Genomic DNA, 22262 nt, shown 5'->3' on the forward strand with positions numbered 1-22262 from the left:
CTACGAGGAACTAAGCTATTGCCCAATTCAGAAAACCTCTCTGAAAATCCGATCCTCTGCTCAGACCCCTCTAGTGACAGGAAGGCATGCGCTGCCACAAACGGCCAATTTTGTAGTCAAACAGTTTTGTAATTAAATCTACTTTTTATCTGTATGTCATAACTCACACTCTGGCCCAGTATTTTCTAAATACACTGAAAGAGCCAAAAATAAATGGTTTTTTAATGTATTAGCATGTAATTGTTTTTATCAAACTGAATCTTTTGCATTAATAAAAGGGATTGACTCATATGCCATAAAAGGAATACTAGCAATAATTATGGAAACAAATTAGAAAACTTTCAGAAATTTACAGAAAATTATAGATAACGGTCTGTGTCTTCATGAGTTTGAGAATAATCATATTTCTCTCATGAAAAGTTATTAAGCAAAATTCCTGTGTTATACATAATTTTTTGACATACTAGCTATCAGTCGCTTGTGTATTTCTGTGCATCCTGGTCTCAATAATGCTTTCTTTGATAGATTAATGTGTTCCTACTTCACTGAACTATGCTTATTATTATTCTTTGAAGACCAATTTCACATAACCTAGGATGTGCATAGATTTGTCCAAAAATGTTATCACCATTATTTTTAGCCTTACCCGTGGCTTATATAAAGTCACAAAAAGACATATGCTTAAAGCATAATCTGACCTACAAAAAAGCCTGGGTTTGCAAAAAGATGAATAAAGGGCTGGGAATCCACCTTACAGCAAAATGTGTGATAGAATTTCATTTGAAAGCAGGCATCCCTAGGACATGTAAGACAAGAACGCATTTTTCTTCTTTCAAGTGTGCATAGCCTGAAAATTGCCATCCTTCTGGGAGTCACAATCACCCTGCACATAAAGCTTTTAGGTTGAGAGCTCACAGAAAACCATTACCATGGGTGTTCCTATCCACCCCAGGGAGACAAGGCAAGGTCCTCAGAGTGGCTAGACTCTGGGACGGTGCCAGGGCTGATCTACCCTCGTACACGATCTCTCACACCAATCTGAGCCCTTGTTTTGTTTCGAGATTCAGTTAAAACAGAACTTGGCTTCAGAGCTTATCTCCTCGCCAGCTGGAGATGGACGCATTAAAATAGACACTGCCCCACTTCATCATTTTTATGACTCTGAAGTGTGTTCCCCACCAGCTTCTGGTAAATCAAGAATACAACTGGGCATGAAGATCTGTTTTTAAGATTTAAGAGCTAATTTAATGCTACCCCCCAAGGGAGAGTTCTTGCTTGCTAGGGAAGTAGCTTGCCGTGCTGGCGTGGATTCTGACTTGCTTGATCTGTCATCAAAGCCCTTTACCTCTCCAAACCTTAGTTTCCTCATTTGTAAAATTGGAACAATAATACAGGGCCCCTTACCAAGCCGCTTTATGCTCCATAGAAGGAATGTCTGAGAAGCCCCTGGCACATTAGAGACTTGTGGCATCTGGGGTGGTGATTAGAATGATAATGATGACGAATGTGAAGCCCTCTACTCTCATTTCTAGACCAAGATTTACAATAAAATTATGCACCTGTCCACCTCCAACCTATCCATGGGGGAAATGACTGCTGGGCAGATCTGTAACCTGGTTGCCATCGACACCAACCAACTCATGTGGTTTTTCTTCTTGTGCCCAAACCTCTGGGCTATGCCAGTACAGGTAAGGGACGTGTACCTTGGTAGGGAGTGGAAAAGAGGACACAAAATCAGAATCTGCTGGTATATGCTCAGTGACTAGGAGTTTACCATCTTCCATTCCATGTCTGTCTGTACCTTCCACCCTCCCAGGGTCTCCATGGGGTGTATTCCTGGGTCCCTATACTGTCTCACACTCTGCAAGCATCTAGTTACCTCTCTTCATGATCAGAGAAGGCAGTGCCATTAAGACTTTTAAAATGCAGCTTAAAGCTTAAAAAAAAAACCCAAAAAACTATAGAATAATCATATGTGGAACACTTTTGCAGACGTTAAAAGTTATGTTGTAACAAAGTCCTTAATTACATTGAAAAGTGTTCTGATATATTTTTAAGCAAAAAGTTAATTACAAAATTGTACATGCGGTGCACTTCCTACTAAATTGGAATATCCATATGTATATGTTTGCACAGATTCACACAGTAAAAAGAACTGGAAGGTCCTATGGTGGGATTGCAGGTGATTTTTGTTTTCTTTATGCGTTTCTAAATTCTCCAATAAGCATGTATTGTTTTTGAAAATCAAAAACCAAACGACCTTTGGGGCTGGCTCTGAAGGAGGTGCATTCTCCCCTGACGACAGGAGGAGAATCCATGGTTTACCTGACTCCTGGCCTCTTCTGCCCTGACTCCCATCCTCCACCAGGGAGTCTGTGATTCCCATCCTGAAGCTGGGAAGGAATTCTTCACTTGGGTGCTCAGGCCAGAAGCGGCAACACCTATTCCAGGAGGGCCCGCAGGCACCTGTCTGGATCTAGGTGAGACAGGCTAGTTCAAATAACCTCTTTGAGCCTCAGTTTCCTCATCTATGAAATAGGGGTGATTCCCACCCTCTGGAGGTGCTATAATGATTCAATTAGATGATGTAATTAAAGCACCAAGCAGAGTACTTGGCACAGAGTAGTCACTAAGTAAATATCAGGTCCCTCTCACTTACACACTCTGGTGAGAGGACTTTACTGTTCAGAATTCACTGCTTACTTCTTGGAATGTACCTTTCATAAACCTTATTCTCGAGTGATTTTTTTTTTTTTTTTGGTCCTCCTTACCTGTAAAGTGTTTATTTAAAAGACATTAAAGGAAAATAGGAGAAGAGGCTCACACGGGGAGGGCAACTAAACAAAAGACAAGTAGGGCAGAGAATCTGGTGGTCCTTTTTACAAGAACACCCCTCTGTGCCATCCTCCATTACCACTTAGCCACACCGACTCCTGCACCCCCTCCACTCTGCCAAGATGGATCGGTGACTGCAAAAGCTATAGAAGGGTCTGGAAAGCACATCGAATGCAGTCGACAGCCTTTTATCCTTTCTGTTATGTCCCCTTGAACAACCTGTTTCAAAGGTGTTGTCCACCAAACTGGCTGCGTTGTTGTCATTACTATTATTTATAATGTTTGTTATACATACATCATTGCTAATAATACTAACTAGTAAATAACCCCTTCCCTGTGCGGGCCCTGCTGCCCCAGCCTCTTTCACCTGCATAATTAACCCTCACAGCCATGGTAGGATGGGGAGGAGAAATTTTTTATCTCCACTAATTACTTACTTTTGCTTATTTATCATGAAGTATTATTTGGTTTTTCAATTTTAATTCCTCAAAGACTATACTTTTGCCACTTGTAGCTTTGATCAGCCCTCAAGATCCAGTGTTACCACCCAGAGTTGATACAGTGCCTTCAACCTGGGCAGGATTCCGTGTGCAGCTTGGTTGGCCATTGGACACATGAGGCTTTCGATAATATTGAAACTAGCTCAGAAGCCCCAGTCCTTTGACCCCTGAGGACTCTCCCTGGTGTGTAATCTTTTTTTTTTGGTCTTATATACTTAAAAAAAAAATAACAGCGTTATTGAGATATAATTCACTCATTTAAAGGGTACAACTTTAATAAGCGTTAGCATACTCAGAATTGTGCATCATCACAATTTTAGAACATTTTTGGCACCCCTAAAAGAAACCCACACCCATTGTCAGTCACCCCTCATCTCCTCCTCCAGCCCTAGGCAACCACTGATCTATATATACTTTTGAAAATCTAATCAAACCTCCTTAGGAAAACAAATGTACATTCATATATTTGGCCTACAATTTCAGGTTTTTTTGGGCCCCTGAAGCTTATGGATGCTATGCTAAGGAACTCAGCCATAGCAAAGACCTCTGTGATTCCTCACACCACAGACATCAGAGGCCCAGAGAGGGCAGGGGTGCTGCCTTTTATCCTTTCTGGCAGGAGCACCATGCCCAGATATCTCCTTTTGTGGTTCCCTAGTGACAGGGAAGCCTGCTTGTTTGCTGGTTGATTTGTTTGTTTTTTATTTGTTTTTAGAGAGGGTAGGCCACCCTGTATTGATCTCCAACTGTGTGCCAGGTACTGTTCTAGGTGCTTATCGTATATGTTCGTTTAATCTTCTCAGCAGTCGTGCTAAAAGGGCATTAAATGCACCATTTTAAAGATGAAGAAGCTGAGACTCTGATTAAGTAGATTGTGCCAGAATGCATAACCAGTAAGAGCTGGGACTGCGTTCAGACTCAGGGCTGCAGACTCCAGGGACTGTGATCTCCCCACTACTGCACTAGATCGCTTTTTTAACCTGTGAATGAATAGAAGATAAAAGAGCTCTTTTATTCCCCACACTTGTTTTGCACACTCAGAATCCCTGATTTCTGGTGTGTTCTCCTGTGGGGTCCATTCAGACCCCTGCAGCAGAGAGGGGTGGACAGGAGAATCTGGGGAGCACAAGGTGGGGACAGTGGAATCTGAGGAGGAGCCTTGGCAGCAGCACATGCTGTGTCCCCAGCTCCTGTCGCAGCAGCTGTCAGTGCCTGGAGGTGGTGGGGATCCAGGCATCGACCCCCAGTCGGTGCCCTGGTAGTGACTCTGGAAGTGCTCCGGGCACCCCTTGGTGTCCAGTTCTACCCAAGCTGCCGAACAACAGATTGCTTCCATATGAGGACAGCTAATGGAAGGGATAATTTTTCCTGGAGGATGATGACAGTGGGGCCCAGCAGGAGAAGGAGGGCTCTTTACCCCCTAATGTGCGCCTCTGCCCATCTGTGCCAGCATTTAACATCAGTTAAACACTGGTGGAGGCAAGTGGTGAAGGGGTCAGGTACCAGCCTCTAAGAACCTACTAATGCCCAAGGCATTGTCTAATTAACGGAAATTTCAGAGCCACCCGCCCACTCCTCTGTCCTTCAGGTGGTCAGGTGGTGCAAAGAGCTTGGTGTCAATCTAATGTAGGGCTCAAGGGGTACAGGGCCAACCCAGGCAGACTTTTTTTTTTTTTCAATTAAAGAAGACAGCTTATCTGTTCTTCTAGAATTAGTCCTGAATTTAGAGGTAGGTGCTTTTGAAGGCGATCTGGGAAACTGTCATCTTGATGCTTTGGGGGCTGGCAAGAGTAACTTATGTTTCTCATAAATATTCAGAAGCAGGCAGTCAAGCTAGAAGCTAGATGCAGAATGAATTCTCTTTTCAGAGACTATCTTCCAGATTCCCTGAAAAATTAAAGACACCAGGAGCATAAGAATGAAAAGTAAACTCTCAGATCCGGGACTGGTTTTGTCTGACATGGAGGTAGCAATTTTGCCCCTTTGCTCATGTTTCACTTTTTCCCGATGAGAGTGAAATGTCAGCCTTGATAACCAGCAAACAGAACGAAAGGTGCTGTCACACTCATTGTGCAATCTCAGCTCTGAGACTTCCATCTGGAAAGCGGACCTGGGGAGAGCTAATGCTTCCGCCAGGCTTGCAGATAAATGCAGTTAGTTGTTGGCCCAGAAACTCTCTGTGCTCATCATGGTAATTCCTCCTTCTGTAATTGCTTTGTCACCTCTCCTCCTCTGCTCCCCAAGACAATTTGGAAACCTGGGCACCAAGGCCTGTCCCACTTCAAGGGACTGAGGAAAGGGGGGGGCGTGTCAACACCCGGTGGCAGGCTGCCACCAGGTCAAAGGGAACTCACCCCCATGACCCTCCCTCAGATCATCGTGGGTGTGATTCTCCTTTACTACATCCTCGGAGTCAGCGCTTTAATCGGGGCAGCTGTCATCATCCTGCTGGCCCCCGTCCAGTACTTCGTGGCCACCAAGCTCTCTCAGGCCCAGCGGAGCACCCTGGTGAGTGTCCCCACGTGTGCACCGGCCCTTTTCCCCCACCTTTCCCCCATGTGTCTGCCTGCTCCCTCTCCCCTCTCATCAGTGGGTCTCCTCACTCTTCCCCCTGAGGCCACCAAACAGCTACCCCCCACATATCCACACTATCATTGACCTTAAGCAGGTCACTTCACCTCTCTAGGCCTCAGTTTCTTTGCCTGTGAAATGGGATTAGTGGAGAAGGCAGGGAGCCCCCTGTGGGGACAGGACCTGGGCGTTGTCTGTGAAATGGTGAGGACATAGACTCGGCTCCTTGCTCTTGGGTGGGATGGGGGTAGAGGAAACCCTTCTCTGACTCGGTGATCCCTGGCAGGAGTATTCCAACGAGAGGCTGAAGCAGACCAACGAGATGCTCCGTGGCATCAAGCTGCTCAAGCTATACGCCTGGGAGAACATCTTCTGCACACGGGTGGAGATGACCCGCAGGAAGGAGATGACCAGCCTCAGAGCCTTTGCCATCTACACCTCCATCTCCAGTGAGTCCGCCCCAAACAGCCAGCCCTGAGTGCTGCTGCCTTTGTGTTAGGATAAGGTATCAGGGCTTTGGGGAGAGGGGCGGTAGCAGATGCTGGAGGCTTGGGATCATCCAATCCAGGTGAACCTCAAACTGTCTCATGTAGCAGAGAGCTCCCCAGAAATCACAATGTTCTTTACATATTAAGAGCCTGCCATGGGTGGGGCACTGTGCTGGCCCTCAAGATACAGTGATGAGAACAAGAGATGAATCTTTGATATGCTATTGACCTAATATGTTATTGAGAGGCAGCAGTAAACGAATAAACAACAACAGTTTTGGTTTCTTCCAAGTGCAAGGGCTCCTTTTCAATGAGTCAGACTGAGCTGCCACTTCCCTGGGGAAGATACATGGAAGCTTCCATTTATCTGGGGCCCTGAGAAGGAGAAACACTTTATTTAAACAACAGGAGTTCACGTGTGAGGTCCTCACGGGCATATCTACACTAACTGAATTTACATTCGCCAAATGATTTGGGAACCCAGAACCCAAAAAATAGAGAGGCGGGGAGACACAAACTGGTAAAATTCGTAGGGTCCCAGCAGACACACATAATAAAACCACTTTCCAGAGAACATGGGGCTCCTGTGGCAAACATTCCCATTGAACAAAGAGCAAATAATAAAGAAAGAAAAATCCACCAGAGAAAAATACACCATCGGAGTGAGTCGGCAAATGCAAAAAATAGGAGAATTACTCCCTCAGTACCTGAAGCTGATAGATTAATCTGAAACAGATAATAAAATAAGTGCATGTAAAATAATTAAAGATTTAAAGAAGGTGTAAGACCTACGAGGAAAAACAGAAAAGAATCAAGGGAAAAGAATGCCAAAAGAAATCCTAGAAATTAAAATTTTAGTTATTGAAATTAATTCGATGGGTCATAGTCCCCAGGTCAGAGTCAGGGCGTGTGAGTTCTGGTGATTGATAGAATCCTGGCTCAAGATTATCTCTCAGTTGGTCTAGCGGCTCCCCGGACCCACTCAGTGGTGGTTATTGCCCAAGTGCATAATTGGGATATCAATATTTAGCAGCTGGCAGACTTCACAATGGTTGCCTGACCTGTCCAGTTTAAGAGCCATTATGGTAGGAAAGGCCAAAAGGAAGTCCCCATAGAGAAAAGCAGAATGGAAACAAAAACAACTCAGTGTACAGGTTAAAAAAAAATAACATAGCTGAAGAGAGAATTTGCGAATTAAAAGGTAAATCGTGAAAATTATACAGAGCGTGGCAAAGGAGGTAAATGGAAAACATTTTCTGTAAGTGGGAGAACCATTTCATAGACGGGAAGTTGAGGCCTAGAGGGGGCATCTTCCTGAGGTCGTTCTCTGAGGCTAACAGCATGGCTCTCACAGGGCAGAGCTTGCACTGAGCACCCCGGTGTCCTGTCTCCCTATGTTCAGCCAGACCCTGGTGTCCTGTGCCTCAGGCAGGGACCCTGATCCAGTCAGCAGTGGCCAGGCCACCCACCATCCACAGTGCCAGCCATGGTATCTTCCTGTGGAAAGTCCTGCTAAGATCTGATTTTCTCAGACTGGAGCTGTGAGCGTGGCAGGCAGCCACTGCTTCCTGGATTCCTTGACATTCCAGTGTGCTGGTCTCATCCCTTTACCTGTGGCCTCTGACCCTCAGGCGGAGCACTCTGTAGGACAGGAGAAATTGGGAAGCACCATCTGGGGAGCTCAGAAATCAGCGTCTGCAGACCCAGGCTCTCTTCACCCTTTTCTCCACCTGTTCTGCCTGCCCCTGGGTTCAGTCCTCTTAACGGTAACTCCACACGGTGTGTGGCCCACTGAGTTTCAGACACCTGGCTCCCAGGTGTCACATCAGGGAGAATAGCTGCTGAGGTGGGAGAGGGAAGTGGGAAGGGAAGCATCAAGGAAACTGGGGCACCGGGTCCCTAAAATTCTTGGCAGCAAAGTAGGGACAACCTTGGGTCATATAGATGGGGGCAGGTGGCAGCTACGTTGCTTCTGGAAGATGTATGGTCATTTTCTGCATTCCAAACTGCAACCTGAAATGTGTTTTCCTATGTAAACAACATCATACGATGCCTAGGTTCCGAGTTAACCCACAGATTCCTAGCTAGTAGGTGTTCTTGGTCCCATAGGGCCCTCAGAAGACAAGCCAGGGCTTTGTGCAGGGCCTGGGGCCAGAGGACCTGAGAGAAGGAGACTCTATGTTGTCAAGAGCTGAGATGACTCTGGAAGGAGTGAGGGGCTCTGGAGCCAAGAAGGCGTCTGCCCAAGGCCCCCTACCTGTCCAGGACTCCATGACCTATAGGATAAACAGAGCAGCCCAGGCTGATAACCTGGAAGAAGCACTGGGGAGGGAAAGGGAAGAGTCCTTTAGGAGAGCTCGGAAAGCCAAGTGCTGTTTGCTCAGTGCTCGCCCTTCCTGGGATGGGTTTCTTCGATTTGGTCAGTGGAGCGGGGAGACGGGTGGTAGGGTGGAGGTACCTCCCGGCTACAGGCGTATGCTTTGAGTGTGTTTTCATTTATCTCCTCCCGGACTTCCTGCCTTCTACTCTGTCACCAGGCATCAGGACACAGGTCATTAGGCATGAGATAAGGGGACATCTTTTATTCTCACCCCTGGCACCAGCCATGGGGTCCTGGCGCCACAAAGGAGCCCTTGAGTCACGTTTCCTGATGGAGGCCATCCTGATGCTGCCCGCTGGGCTTTCAGTCTGTCGTCCGGTGCCAGGCAGTCAGACTGTCAGGCAGACAAGGTTACCTCTGACATTCTTTCTGATGGTCTCACTGTCAGCATCACTGAGAGCTGCTGTGTGTGGAGCCTGAGCTAGTGCAGGTGTGTGTGTGTGGCGGGGACAAGGGGTGCAAAAAGGAAATGGGTGCAGTTTCCTTGTCATCAAAATCCAGAATCAAAGGAAAACAGATGTAAGTTACTTGGTGGATATTGAATGAGCCAGCCCCGTGGGATCAGCCCCATGCTAAGTGCTGGGAGGGATGCAAGGAGTTTATACTCTGTGGAAAAGTCAGAGCTAACCTACATGAAACAGTATGGCAGGGAGCACTGAACTGACCGCACTTAATCCTCATATCAACTTGGCGAGGTGTGTAGCTTTATTGTCCCATTTTACAGCAGAGAAGTTCGAGGCCTGGTGAGGTGAAATGACTCACTGAGGTCCTCAGCTAGTAAACGGCAGAGAACAGAGAAGAAGGAAGACTGTGTGGACTGGGAGCTCACACGGAGCTTCATGCACGGGGGACCTTGGGGGGCACCTTGCCAGCTGGGCAGGATCTCAATGAGTAGAAAATAAAGTGGGGAAAAGCTAGAGGCAAGTGTAGTGGCCACTCCCCTTGGAAGTCAGTTCGATCCTCATCTGTTTGCAGAAGCAGCACGACCTCAGGTGTCCAGTCACTTATTTGAGGACAAACTCTGCAGGAGTGACAAAGGGGGCCTAGACCTACCAGTCAAGCAACCAACATGCTGCCAGTTCATTCTGTCCTTTGTGCAGCACCCGTCCCAGAGCCTTCTCTCTGGGCCAGACTCTACTGAGGCCCTGGCGGTTACAGGGGAGGCAGGCCTGGTCTTCATCCTCACGGTCTTGTGGGAGACCATGCCGTGAACAGTGGCCGGGCATGTGGCCAGAGCCACGGGGTCAGTTCCAAGTGCTCCGCTTTCTCTTTTGTGGTACTCACTTGGCCCTGGCTTCTTTTGTTTCTTTTATTCACTTATTTAACAAATATTTACTGGGTACCTACTATGTGTCAGGACCTGTGCTAAGCATGGGGGATGCAGTGACGAGAAGAAATGTCGGTCCCTACCTGCAGGTTGCTCCCAGTCTAGTAGGGAAGACAGACATGAAACTATGTTGTGAATGACAGGAATAGAAAGGGATATTTCTGGGCCCCATGAGAAGTTGTAACTAACCTAGTCTTAAGGCTGGTGGGTGTCAAGGAAGCTTTGTCACAGGTGAAGCTCGTTGCCGATGCCCAAAGAATGACTATATGTTAACCAGATGAGGGGAAGGATGTTCCAGGCACACAAGCCTGGAGGTGAGAAGGATGGTGGTGTGTTTAAGAGAAGGTAATTCGGTGAGGAGAAGGAAACAAGATCAGATCATGCAGGACCCTGTGCCCTGCGTTCAGGCCTCTGGGCTTTCTCCTGGGGCAGGGGAGCCATTGAAGGAGTTTAAGTAAAGGGAAGATGTGTTTGCCATCTCTTCCAGTGTTCTAGGGTCGGGGGTCTTTCCTCTTCCTAGTCCAGTCTGAACCACAGTCAGACGGGCCCTCCTTGGATGAGTGTGACTGACTTCTTACTATGTCCTGAAAAACAAAAAAACACTCCAAAATCCAGCTCTGCCATGGATGGGGGTGGCATGGGCAAGATGGTGCTGGCGAACCCCACACACAGGGCACCCAGCTCCTGCCTCTTCTCCACAGCCCAAGACTCGTGCCCCTTCTGTCCTCCTTGGTGGGGGCCCTGACTCAGAATAGCCAGTGTCAGGGACAGAGTGACCTCCAGACCTGGTCCTGCTTCCTTCTCCAGCTTCCCTGAAATTCTTCAATATTTGCCCTTCCTGTGGCCAGCTGGTGCAGCCGCAGTGGGTTGCTGATACAAATCCTGGCCTGCTTGAGCTGGGAGGGCTAGGGAGATTCATCAATGAAAGGGGCAGAAAAGAAATCGGTGTGACTTGTGGGGCCTCCTGAGGGGTTCTCACCACTGCCAGTGACAGGTACACCCTTAACCTGCTTTCCTTCCCCCTCTGTGGACTTCAGAATGACTCTTGGATTGAATAGAAAATAGCTCTGTGCACTTCAAAATACACTTCTCCCTCCAGCCAGAGCAATCTGCAATCACAGACTGTGAGGCTGTAGCTCCTCCTGGCCCCCCAGGGAGACAAAGCTGAAGTTAACCAGAGGCACAAATGGCTGGCTGTGCCTCCCTGACACATGGCTTCTGAAATATTTATTGATACTTTGGAAATGAAAAGCTGCTAGTATTGTGGTACTTGCCAGGGCCCACAAGGTCAGGCAGCATTCCTTAGGCAAACCCAGGGGAGCGGTGATCTGAGGCCAGCTTTGCTTTTGTTGATTTGTTTTTGTTTCGTTTGTGGGGAATATGGAAAGCTGACACATTGTTCACTACCGTACCCCCAGAACCCAGCTCATGCTTGGAACAGAGAAGATCTTCAAAAAATAATTTCTGAATAAATACTTCTTAAAGGATATTTTGGGGAGAAGATTAAAACAACACCTACCCACATCTCTACACCATTACAGAAAGGCTTTTGCTTCCGAAGGTGGCCTTTCAGGACCGCCTCCATGCAACTAAACTTTCCGTAACAGTATCACGCACATCATTTTGTAATCTTCTGCTTTCACTTAGTTGTTATTTAACAGGATTTCTTGCTCTATCAAGATTTAAGCACTATCACGTTCTCCTTTTTTTTCTTCCCTACATCAAGTCAAAGTGAGTCGGCCCACCCCATGCCAAAGTTGGAGAGAAATCTATTCTCGGTCATATATTTTTCCCCCTGCATCGCTTTTAATATCTTACAGGGCCGTATGTGGTTCAGGAAAATAGAGGCAAAGGCCACAAGCCTTCGACCTATGACAGCTGGGATGCCCAGCTCCTTTCCCTCTTCTCCCTCACTAGGGTGCACGGATGTCTGCTGAACTCAGAGAGGTGCCAGAGCCTCACAGGCCTCCCAGCCTCTGGCACTGACATCCCCAGTTCCAGCCATGTCCACCCCAGGCCCCAAGGGGGTGATCTTCAGAGAGGCTTTTAAAACACAAGCAGCTGGTATTTCCAATCCCTCCCGCCACCAAAGGGGACCCAAAGCCCCTGCACAAAGGCCATCCTTGCAGGAGAGGGTGCGGGAAATGGAAAATTATATTTTCATCCTTAGTATCTTCATATAACAGTCAGAACAGGGCGGAAATTCATTATATCATATGTATTCTCCTTGTTAGCGGTTCATCAGCGTTGTATCTTTTTTAAATTTACTTATAGTTTGTCTCATGCCTCAAAGGAGTTCAGGCAGCTACAAGAATAAAGACAACAAAGTGGAAAAAATGTAAATTGAAAAAAGTCACGACCAGGAAAGCATGCAATAGAACAAAATGTCAATTATCACATGGTTTCTGACTACAGAATCTCCCTGAGAGATGATGTACCACATTTTACTAAAACAGCCCTTCTTGGAAGTTACCGGTTGATTTTGTTGCAGGTGGTTTGTTGCTGTGGTTGTGGTTTTGTTTTGTTGTGACAGATAGTGCTATAGCTAATACCGTCTTGCTGAGGGCTTTGTGCTTCTCTTGAATAATTACATATTCAAGATAAATTCCCAGGAGAGGGATTACAGGATCAGAAGGTCTAAACTTCTGTGTGGCTCTAGCTACCAAACACCAGATTGCTTTCTAAGCAGAGTTGTACCAATTTACAGTCTAACTCCAAGCCTATTTTTTAGCTGGAAGATGAGCCCCAAAATATGTGGGAGGGGTCTCGGCTTGGGGCAGGGGGCCAAGGGGTGGTGCACAGGTGCCCTCTCTAGCTTGAGCCCCTCCTCTTTGGTAATTGATGGGGTGGGCAGGAGAGGACCAGAATGAGGCCCATGCCCTGAGGGAGCTCCCTGAAATAACTGGCCCTGGAGGGGAGGGGCAAGACTATCGCATGTTCAGAGCTATGTAGTTGGTGATGGTCAAAGGCCCTAGGCCTCACAGGAGTCCTGGGTCCCAGATCTGATTTCTTCTAATGTAGGAAAACCAATAATGCTTACACTGCCAGAGATTATGAGGGAGGTCTGTGGCATTGCAGTGGGTACCTAGAGACATAGAGGACTCTTCTGGATGAAAAGTTAAAGCATGGTCACATGTGATATTGGTGTTGATAAAAAGCCTTGTGGTCAGAGATATTAGTGGTGCCCCAAGAGCTCCAGCCATGTCTCCTCTATGAGACGGGGAGCTCTGCCATGACAGGGGCTATGTCTCCCTCATCAGATTAGGAATCCCCCAAGATGGACACAGTGTCTTTCCTATCTGCCTGGGAACACCCTAGGGGCAAGTTCATTTTCTCCTCAGCATATCAGGGCCTTCCTGGAAGCATAGATCTGTCTCCTTCCTCAAACTATGAGCCCCGTGAGGGCAGGGGCCATGTTCTTCCACCCACTCAGGGGGCCGCATCTCTAACATACACTGTGTGTGTACTTGCTAGAGCAGGATTATTAGAGTAATTGGACAGTCAGCTTCTTAGAATGGTGTTGACCATCTGGACTTCTTCAGAGTATCAGAGACTTCGCCACTCATTAGACAGGGGCCATATGCACAGTCTGAGCCCTTGGCCTCTGGCTTCTGGCTCCCGGCTCGTTCTGCTTTCATTTGGCTAATTACAGAACCAGACTCCTTTCTGGGCTGGCCTGGAAGAAGCTCCTGGATGGAAGGAAGAAGGATGAGATAGGAAGGTGGCAGCTAGATAGCCATCTCTTACTCTAGAAGGGCTACTTTCTCTGGAAGAAGTTCAGGACCCCATGCCCAACCTCAGGCATCTCAGACTTTGGGCCAGAGGAGCAGTTACCGGTGGAGTAGGACTAAGCTAGTAGTTCATGAGGTATAATAGTCAGGAAGCACCTAAGGCTCACAGAGCCTGTTCCCTGCATTATCTCCTCTCGCCTTGGAGAGAGCCAGAGTGTGTGGACAAGTACAAACTTACAAAAATCAGATGAAGACACCAAAGCACAGAGAAGGGAAATGAGCTACTCAAGGCCGCACAGCTTATACATAACAGGGACTCCACCCTTTTCTGACTTTAAGTCCAGCTCTCTTTGCTCTCTGGTGTCCCTGTGACAGGTCTGAGGACCTTGCTCTAGACAGAATAAGAAGCAAACCAACTGCCCCGCCTGGGGATGGACTCTCAACCTTAGGACTAAGGGACACCCTGTGTTCAGCTGTCTTTAGTCACTGAATTGTGACTGAGATGGAAATCTTTCCCAAGAGCCATGGGAGATCTGGAAAGCTCTAAGCCTTAGAGACAACCTAGCTTGAGAGACACAGAAACCAAAGGCACAGGAAGGAGTAGCAACTTGGTGCCCCAGACACACGAGCTGTTGACCACAACCAGCCAACTCTCCTATCCCTTGTCTCACCACTTTCTCATGGGGCTTCCTTCACGCTGTTCACCTGGAACAGATAGGAGCATTTAAGCCTTTATTTAAAGGCTTAAGTCTCAGAGACATGGGACAGGCGTCCTGAGGGAAATAGGTAAGGAGCTGCAGGTGGCACAGGGCTAGACTTCTGCCCCAGCCCCACCTGCAGGCTGGGGAGAGGACACCACAAGCCACGTTGCCTCTAAGCTGCCCTGAGCAGCTTCATTTTTAGCTGTCTCATGCCTCCCACTAAGCTTCCCCTTGTGCTTCCTCTGCAGTTTTCATGAACACAGCCATCCCCATTGCAGCTGTCCTCATCGTAAGTAGATTTTTCCTCCATTTCCTGGTGGGTAGTGGGGGGCAGGATGTCTGGAGCGAGAGGCCACCCGGGGTTTGGCCTTTCTGCAAAGGGACTTCGTAAGACGGCTCAGCAGTCAGGCTGAAAATAGGGCAATGGACTGAAAGTCTATACCGGGCGGGTCCCTTCCCGCTTCAGCAGACGGGGGCCTCAGCCTCCAGTCCCGGAAGACCTGAGGCTTAGTCTTTAAAAAAATTAAACGTTCTTTTGAAAATAGCTATGAAACTTTTTAAATTATAAAAGCAAAACATGTTCATTGTAGAAATGTTGAGAAATTTAGAAAGAAAAGGGCAGAGAGAATTTAAATCACCCATAATCCCATTGGCAGCACCTTTAATGTGTTTCTTTCCAGTCGCTTTTTAAGGCACATAATATGACCTTTTTACAAAAATAGGATTGTGCTGCACATGCAGTTTCGTAATCTGCCTTTTGAAACATAAGAATATGGCACGAACAATTCTCCACGTCATTAACTATTACAGTGGAGGTTTTCTAAAGTGATTTTGACCAGAACTGCGTGTGAGCTCAACAGTGGGGGACAGCAGCACGCCCTTCCAGAAAGGCCTGGGACCCCATAAGTTCGTGGCTCTTTTCCCTGGCTTCTATGATGGCTGCAGTTCTTTAAAAAGATGCATGTATTTCCCCTGGGGCCAGTGTCCCTGAGTTATGGTGAGTTTACAGCCTGTCAGGCATGCTTGGGAATTCACTTTCAGCCTGATTTATTGTGCTGGTTCTGGCCTGGTTCTTCAGAGAACTCTGGGTAACAGAGTTGGCTGTTTCCATTTTCTCGGCTGAGGACTGCTGTCTGAGAGGGGGCAGAGCTGACCTAACCTGAGGACTCCTCCCTGGTCCTTCCTGGCAAGGGGTGGGCAGGACAGGGAGGGAGCGGCCCCAGCCCTCCAGCTTGAAGTCCTGAACTTGCCAGGGTTGTTGCCATGAGATGACTGTGAGGATGATGGTGTCCTTAACGGAAAGATCCCCTCGAGTGCCCTGTTCCAGGCCTCTTGTTTCCTTCCCTCGGGCTGAGTGCTTCCAGTACGAGAAGCCCCCATGCTCAGTCACCCTTGTCTCACATCTGCCTTTGTCCACAGACCTTCGTGGGCCACGTCAGCTTCTTCAAAGAGGCGGACTTTTCACCGTCTGTGGCCTTCGCCTCCCTCTCCCTCTTCCACATCCTGATCACACCACTGTTCCTGCTGTCCAGTGTGGTCCGGTCTACAGTCAAAGCTCTGGTCAGGTGAGAGGAGAACCCAGCAAGCACACTAGACAGGCAGCTCCTGTGGCAGCCCTGGGACTTGCTCTGGTGACCACTGCAACCACATCTGTTTTGTCCCAGGACGTACTCCCCCTGGGACCTCTGAGCTGGTTGTGGTTGGTCAAAGGGACATAGGCCATGCGTGGCTTCCCTTCACACCATCCCTGAGAAAGGACTAGCCAACTTACTTGCATATTTCCAAGGAGAGGGAACTCAGTGTCACCTTGAAGGTAACTCTGTAAATAAAAAATTAATATTGAGCCAAAATTGGTACACTTCATAAATTCTACACATTGGCCCTGGTTTTACCCTCCAGAGCCACCCAGAATGAGCACCATCCCTTCCCCACAGGACAGCCCCTCAGATTTCAGAAGGCATCCACTGAATCTTCCCCACGCTGAGCATCCCCTGTTCTTCCCACGGGTCCCAGAGTCTTCACAGTCCCTGTTGGTGAAGCAGCTTCCCTAACATGGCTGTACATCCTATCCGCCGTTGGCCTGCACCTCTTGGAGGCCCCCACTTCCAGGCTCTAGAGCCAAGTGGTGATTCTGCCAGTCTCCCAGAGGCATCCCCCTCTTAGGAATGAAAGCCTGAAAGTAGAAGGCTGAAGCTTTGACTGGAGCAGGGGCTGCCGTAGCTGGAGTGTGACGATCTCTTTGGGCCTCTGAAATAGCTCCTTGAGAGCAATGGCCTGTCATGCCTCTTAGGAGAGCTATGTCCTTTCACATCATCAATGGTACCAGTCAGTAACAAATGTCTTCTGTACCCAAGACCCTTAAGCCTTGAGAGAAGTGACACCGTGTCTCATGGGACTCTGGCAGGTTCTGGACAGCTGGCAGAGAGGAGTAGCTATTGGAATAAAGTAGCTGATGGGAGGCACAATTTATACAAGGAAGCTCTGGCAGGGGTTCAAGGATAGAAGGGAGCATAACTCAGCAAGATTGTGGTCGAAGGAATATCTAACCAAGGAGTAGCAGTCTGGAAAATGATCAAGTCCCATTTCCAGGGTTAGCTGTGCTGATTCAGTTTTATTGGCCACAGCATTGTGACTTCTAATAATCACCCTTCCTCCCCGACTCCCACCCCAGCCCTGTGGTTCTGTGTATAAACCACAGGTTCGAGGGTGCTGCACCTGTTGAAAATCGCTTATGCTGATTCAGAAGCATTTCCACATGCAGACTGTCCTAACCTCACTGTCACCCACATAGCTGAGGCCTTTTTAAAGAGGGAGATCAGACTCTGGGCTGAAGATTTGAGCAGGACACAAGGCCAGCTTCAACCTTCCCAGGCACCAACTGTTGAGAGAGAGCTGGATCAACAAGAGACAGAGGGAAGCAGGCAGAGACTGGCAGTCTACTCCTGGTCAGGGGAGGGGTGGTGGTCATGCGCAGAGTCGTAGGATTTAGAGCCCTAGACTGTTCTTGCCTTGAGAGTTGGAGGGCTTGTCAGGCACCAGTCCTGTTGGACATTTAGCAAAAGGGAGGAAAGGAGTATACAAACAATTCTCAAGCTTTCCTGGACAGCTTCCACAGCCCCAGGGATGAGAGAATGAATGAATCGAAACTTCTGGAGCCTCCTCTGGGTCCAGAAGGAGATCCCCTGGCGGGGAAGAGATTGGAGAAAAAGCTTCCTGCTCCATGAGTTAGCACTAACACCTCCCCACATCTCCCCCTGCAGGATGAAATTATATGCCAATAAGGCATTTAACATAGTGTCTGGTATACACTACATGCTCAATATTAGCTGCTATTAATAACAAATCCTAATTCTAGCTAACCTTAACATAGACCAACCTTAGCTCTAATAGTAACGGACAAAGCCTAACACCAACCATCCTTCAGTCTAACCAACCTTAACATAAAATGAACCCTAAAATTAACCAAATCCGCCATAATCCAGACCCCAACTTACTCCAGCTGACTAATCAACCCTAACAAATCCTGGTAACACCTGTTGCCCCCACCATGGATGCCCCCTGCCCTGTCCCCGCTCCAATGGGAGCTTTGTGGGGGCCACACCCCAGAGCCAAGAATCTTCTCAGAGCTGCTCTCTCAGGCTGCACCCTCTCCTCTCTTCCCTCCCCTCTGCCACTGGCAGGGGTGAGGGGTGTCTCTGTGCTTCATCTGCAGCGTGCAAAAGCTGAGCGAGTTCTTATCCAGTGCAGAGATCCGGGAGGAGCAGTGTGCTCCCCGAGAACCCGCGCCCCAGGGCCAAGCTAGCAAATACCAGACAGTGGTGAGTGCCTGGCCTCCCATTGCTACTCTGGCCCTGCTGCATCCTGCCTCGGCCTTTCTTCACAGAAGGGGGACTCCTCTCCATGCACAGCTCCCAGGCCCATGGGCCCTTACCTCCTCCTAACTATCCCTAGCCCCTGAAGGTTGTGAACCGCAAGTGTCCAGCCCGGGAGGACTGTCAGGGTCTCATGGGTCCACCGCAGAGGCTGGCCCCCAGTGCAGACGGGGATGCTGACAATTGCTGTGTCCAGGTGAGTCCTAGACCCTGCACCCCAAGCCCAGCCCCCAGGCGCCATCTCCAGGAGGGAGCTCAGTACCTAAAGGGCCAGAGACCTATGTACTGACTTCTGCCCCAAGGTCACCCTGCCTACCCGTAGGGTCCATAGAAGTCCCGAGACCAGGTCTCAACCAGTAGGGAGACCCATGGCTGTCCTCTTGGGGAGGATGCCTCGGGTGAGGGTAAGCAGGAGAAAGCCATTCCCTCACCCCCTGCCAGACCAGATCCAGGGACTGGAATCGGTGTTTTTTAGCTTTCATGGAGGAGGGGACTTTCACACTGAGAATCCAGCTGCCTTTCTGTTCTCTTTCGGGAAGGTCATCGGAGGCTTCTTCACATGGACCCCTGATGGAATCCCCACACTGTCCAACGTCACCATCCGCATCCCCCGAGGTATAGTCCAACTCGTCCTTCCATCATGGTCTGGAGGTGCCCTGCTACAAGTCACGTCTAAAGTGTCCCCCTCCCCATGTCCCACCAAATGATATGGAGAGAAAAAGAAAAATCAGCATTTACTAAGTACCTGCTCTATGTGTACCCTTGGTGGGTGCTCTGGGATATGAACGCCAGAGAGCGGGTGGGCTCCACCCTCGAGGAGTCCATGTGCCAGGTGGGACTGTGGCAGCAAGGACAGGACAAGAAAGGGGGCCTTGATGTCAAACCACTGGATGCAGAGTAGGGCGCTTCACGGAAAGGTCAGACCCAAGTAGCCAAGGAAGGCATTGTGGAAGAGGTGGGGTTTCTGAGAATGAGCAGGGTCCCTTGGGCCATAAGGCAAGGTGGCCATCCTGGCAAGGACAACAGCATGAGCGAAGCATGGAAGTGGGATGAAGGTGGGACCCAGGGTGGCGTTAGTGGGACCATGAGGAGCTGGGCTTTCACTGGGGAGCAATGGAAAGGAGAAGCAAGTGCTTAGGAATGGGGAGTCATTGATGAGAAAAGACCCAGGGAGCCAGAAGGAGGATATAGGTTTTCACACAGAAAGGCTCAAATGAGGAATGACTCCCTGGGGAGTCTAGGTAGGAGGAAAGCAGATGGGGCCCCGAGTGTATCTGTCTGTCTTTCTGGGCGGTGGTTGTTCACACTCCCTCCTGGCCCCACTCCCATCTGTCGCCCTCCTTCCCTGCAGGCCAGCTGACCATGATCGTAGGACAGGTGGGCTGTGGCAAGTCCTCGCTCCTCCTTGCCACCCTGGGGGAGATGCAGAAGATCTCAGGGGCCGTCTTCTGGAACAGGTAATAAACACATCCTCAGGGCTCAGTTAGTGGGGAGAGACTGACAGTGGCCTGGTGGGAGCCCTCCTTTCAGCCCTCCTGCTCAGCCGGAAATGCATTGTGCATTCTGTGTTCAGTGAGTACTCAATAAATGGTGTTAATTGTTATTCTCACTATGATCATTAGTACTTACTAAAGTCTTACTATGTGCCAGGTACTTTGCTAAGTCTTCTGCATGTATTATTCCATTTAGTCCTTGTGACAACCAACAAGGCAGGTGACAGTTCACATTTTATAGATGAGGGTTAAACTATTTACCCTAATTCACCCAGCTAATAAGTGGCAGAGCTGGAATTTGAACTCAGTTCTGTTTGACTCCAAAGCTTGTGCTCACTCAGCAGCACTGCCTCCCAGTGTGGAGACTGTAACACAAACATTGGTTTCCGGCATGATCAACAGCAGAGCTGGAACAGACCATTCATTGGGTGTTTTGAGGAGCCAAAAATAACCCAGACAAACATAGGTTTCTGAGGAAAGATCACTATCTTAATTAAGGAGCCGGAACTCTATACTCTATTATTTATATCCACTGATTTCCAAAAAGCACTTGAAACTAGTTGATAGAAAATACATATAAAATAGAAGCTTTTAAAAGGGTAGGAAAAAAAGGAGCCAAGAAACGAAGAAGTTGGAAAAAGCGTTGAGAAACCTGGGCAGAAGATGACTACTACAATCAACACACAGCCTGGCTCAGGGCTCTCTGGTAGCCAAGGGAAGCGGGGGACCTGATGGAGGTCTGTAGTGCTCGTTCTATTTGTATTGTAGCCATTTCAGCAAAGAGTAAGCTTTCCCCAGCAATCATTTCTAAGGGGAAATTATTATTCGAGATTTCAGGATTTTCATAAGCGTGAGTATAGAACTGAGAGAAAGACCTTGAGCCTAGTGTCTGAATATCTACACATACCCCCATGTGCTGCTCTTCCAAAATGTCCCTGAATGGTGCACCCAACAGATGGCATGTTTTCCTCCTCAGTGGAGCTGTGAGCTGGCAGAAGAGCCCCCTTGGGTTTTCCATGAACTCAGTCTCTGGAGCCTTCAATCCGTCAAGGACTGTGGTGTGTTTGGGGACAGAAGAGCCTCTATCTCCATTTCCCATCTTCTTTGGGGGTTTTTCAACACAACCTGACTGGGAAGGTCCAGGCATTGGGTTTGAGGCCACTTTGCCAGTCCTCAGACCGACTACCCCTCAGGCCTTTTGAGTGAAGAGCTGTTGCTTGTTGGCTGACAGCGCGTGTCTGTGACAGGAAGACAGGATTCCCCAGGGAACCGTGAACTGAAGAAAACACCCACTATTGATTGGACAGCTGCTATGGGCCAGGCACTTTACTAAGTGCACTGCAAACATGATCACATTGAAGGCTTTCACTAAACCTCCCATTGGATGTTACTACCCTATTTCACAGAAGTAGAGACTGAAGATAAAGTCGGGTGACTTACTGGTCAGCGTGTGGAGCAGGGACCCAAGGCTGGGCTCTTTCCCTGGCACCTAGCCTCTACCTTGGGCTGGGTTCCTCTGGGTCCATTCCCAGGGATTTTTCTCCAAGTTCCATGGATCCAGGCCACTTTGAGGGCAGGCCTTTTCTGATGCGATTACAGAGCACAGAGGCAGGGGCTGCTCTTGGATTCCCCAAACCTCCTCTGAGCCTGGTCTCTTTGCCCACTTTCTTCATCTCCTCCCCATCCCCCTTGCCCTCAGGTGCCCTCACACCAGCATCAGCACCTGTCTGTCCTCTGCAGAGGTGCCAGGCATGCTTGGCAAGGGTTCGGCGCTTCCCTGCCAACCCACAGGGTCTGACTGCTACCTCCTCTCATTTTGGAAACCTCTGCCCCAGCCTTGGGGACACAGGGGCCTCTCCAGGGCACTGAAGCACCTCTGTGTGCCAGATGCTGTCTCAGTCATTCTTCACCACACTGTGAGATAGGTGTTGTTATTATCCCCATTTACAGATGAGGAAACTGAGGTGAAGCAAGCTGCCCAAAGCCACCAGCTCTTAAATGGCAGAGTGGGATTTGAACCTGGGTGCTCAGGTACATGGGCCCCACTGTGTGCTAAGAGAAGGGATTCAAAGGCAACGTGAAGATATAGCTAGCCTGACAGTCCGATGGCCAGCAGCCCCTATGTCCACGACACCCCATACCCACTTCCTTAGCAGAGGCTCTGCACAGGTGCCCATAGCTCTGTCCTCATCGACACTCTCCTCAACAGGAAGCCTGGGTCCCAGCTCCTGGCTCTGTTTGAGGCTGGGGGAGGGAGAGGGAGAGAAAAGGCTTTTAGTTTATCAAGATCCACTTTGCCCTTCTCCACGGTACCGCTTCCCTCCCAAGCATAGCGAGCGCATCTAACTTGCTTGCAGCCAACCC

At 48.8% G+C, this 22262-nt stretch overlaps 1 protein-coding gene across 13 annotated transcripts in view; it reads left to right on the plus strand.

The window, feature by feature from the left end:
• Positions 1 to 22262, plus strand: part of ABCC8 (ATP binding cassette subfamily C member 8) — a 71678-nt gene that overhangs the window by 21651 nt on the left and 27765 nt on the right. For all 13 annotated transcript variants that reach the window (XR_005650401.1, XM_039851478.1, XM_039851479.1 and 10 more), the window contains 9 exons: positions 1533 to 1688; positions 5709 to 5843; positions 6193 to 6355; positions 14782 to 14822; positions 15953 to 16098; positions 18246 to 18351; positions 18485 to 18601; positions 18945 to 19020; positions 19757 to 19862. Coding sequence is in view for 12 of the 13 variants with exons in the window: in XM_039851478.1 (XP_039707412.1) it covers positions 1533 to 1688; positions 5709 to 5843; positions 6193 to 6355; positions 14782 to 14822; positions 15953 to 16098; positions 18246 to 18351; positions 18485 to 18601; positions 18945 to 19020; positions 19757 to 19862 (1046 nt within the window). In the remaining variant the exon portion in view is untranslated. The remainder of the gene's footprint in view (positions 1 to 1532; positions 1689 to 5708; positions 5844 to 6192; positions 6356 to 14781; positions 14823 to 15952; positions 16099 to 18245; positions 18352 to 18484; positions 18602 to 18944; positions 19021 to 19756; positions 19863 to 22262) is intronic.

This window comes from Pteropus medius, unplaced genomic scaffold (assembly GCF_902729225.1).
Source record: "Pteropus medius unplaced genomic scaffold, Ma_sr-lr_union100, whole genome shotgun sequence".
NCBI lineage: Eukaryota > Metazoa > Chordata > Mammalia > Chiroptera > Pteropodidae > Pteropus > Pteropus medius.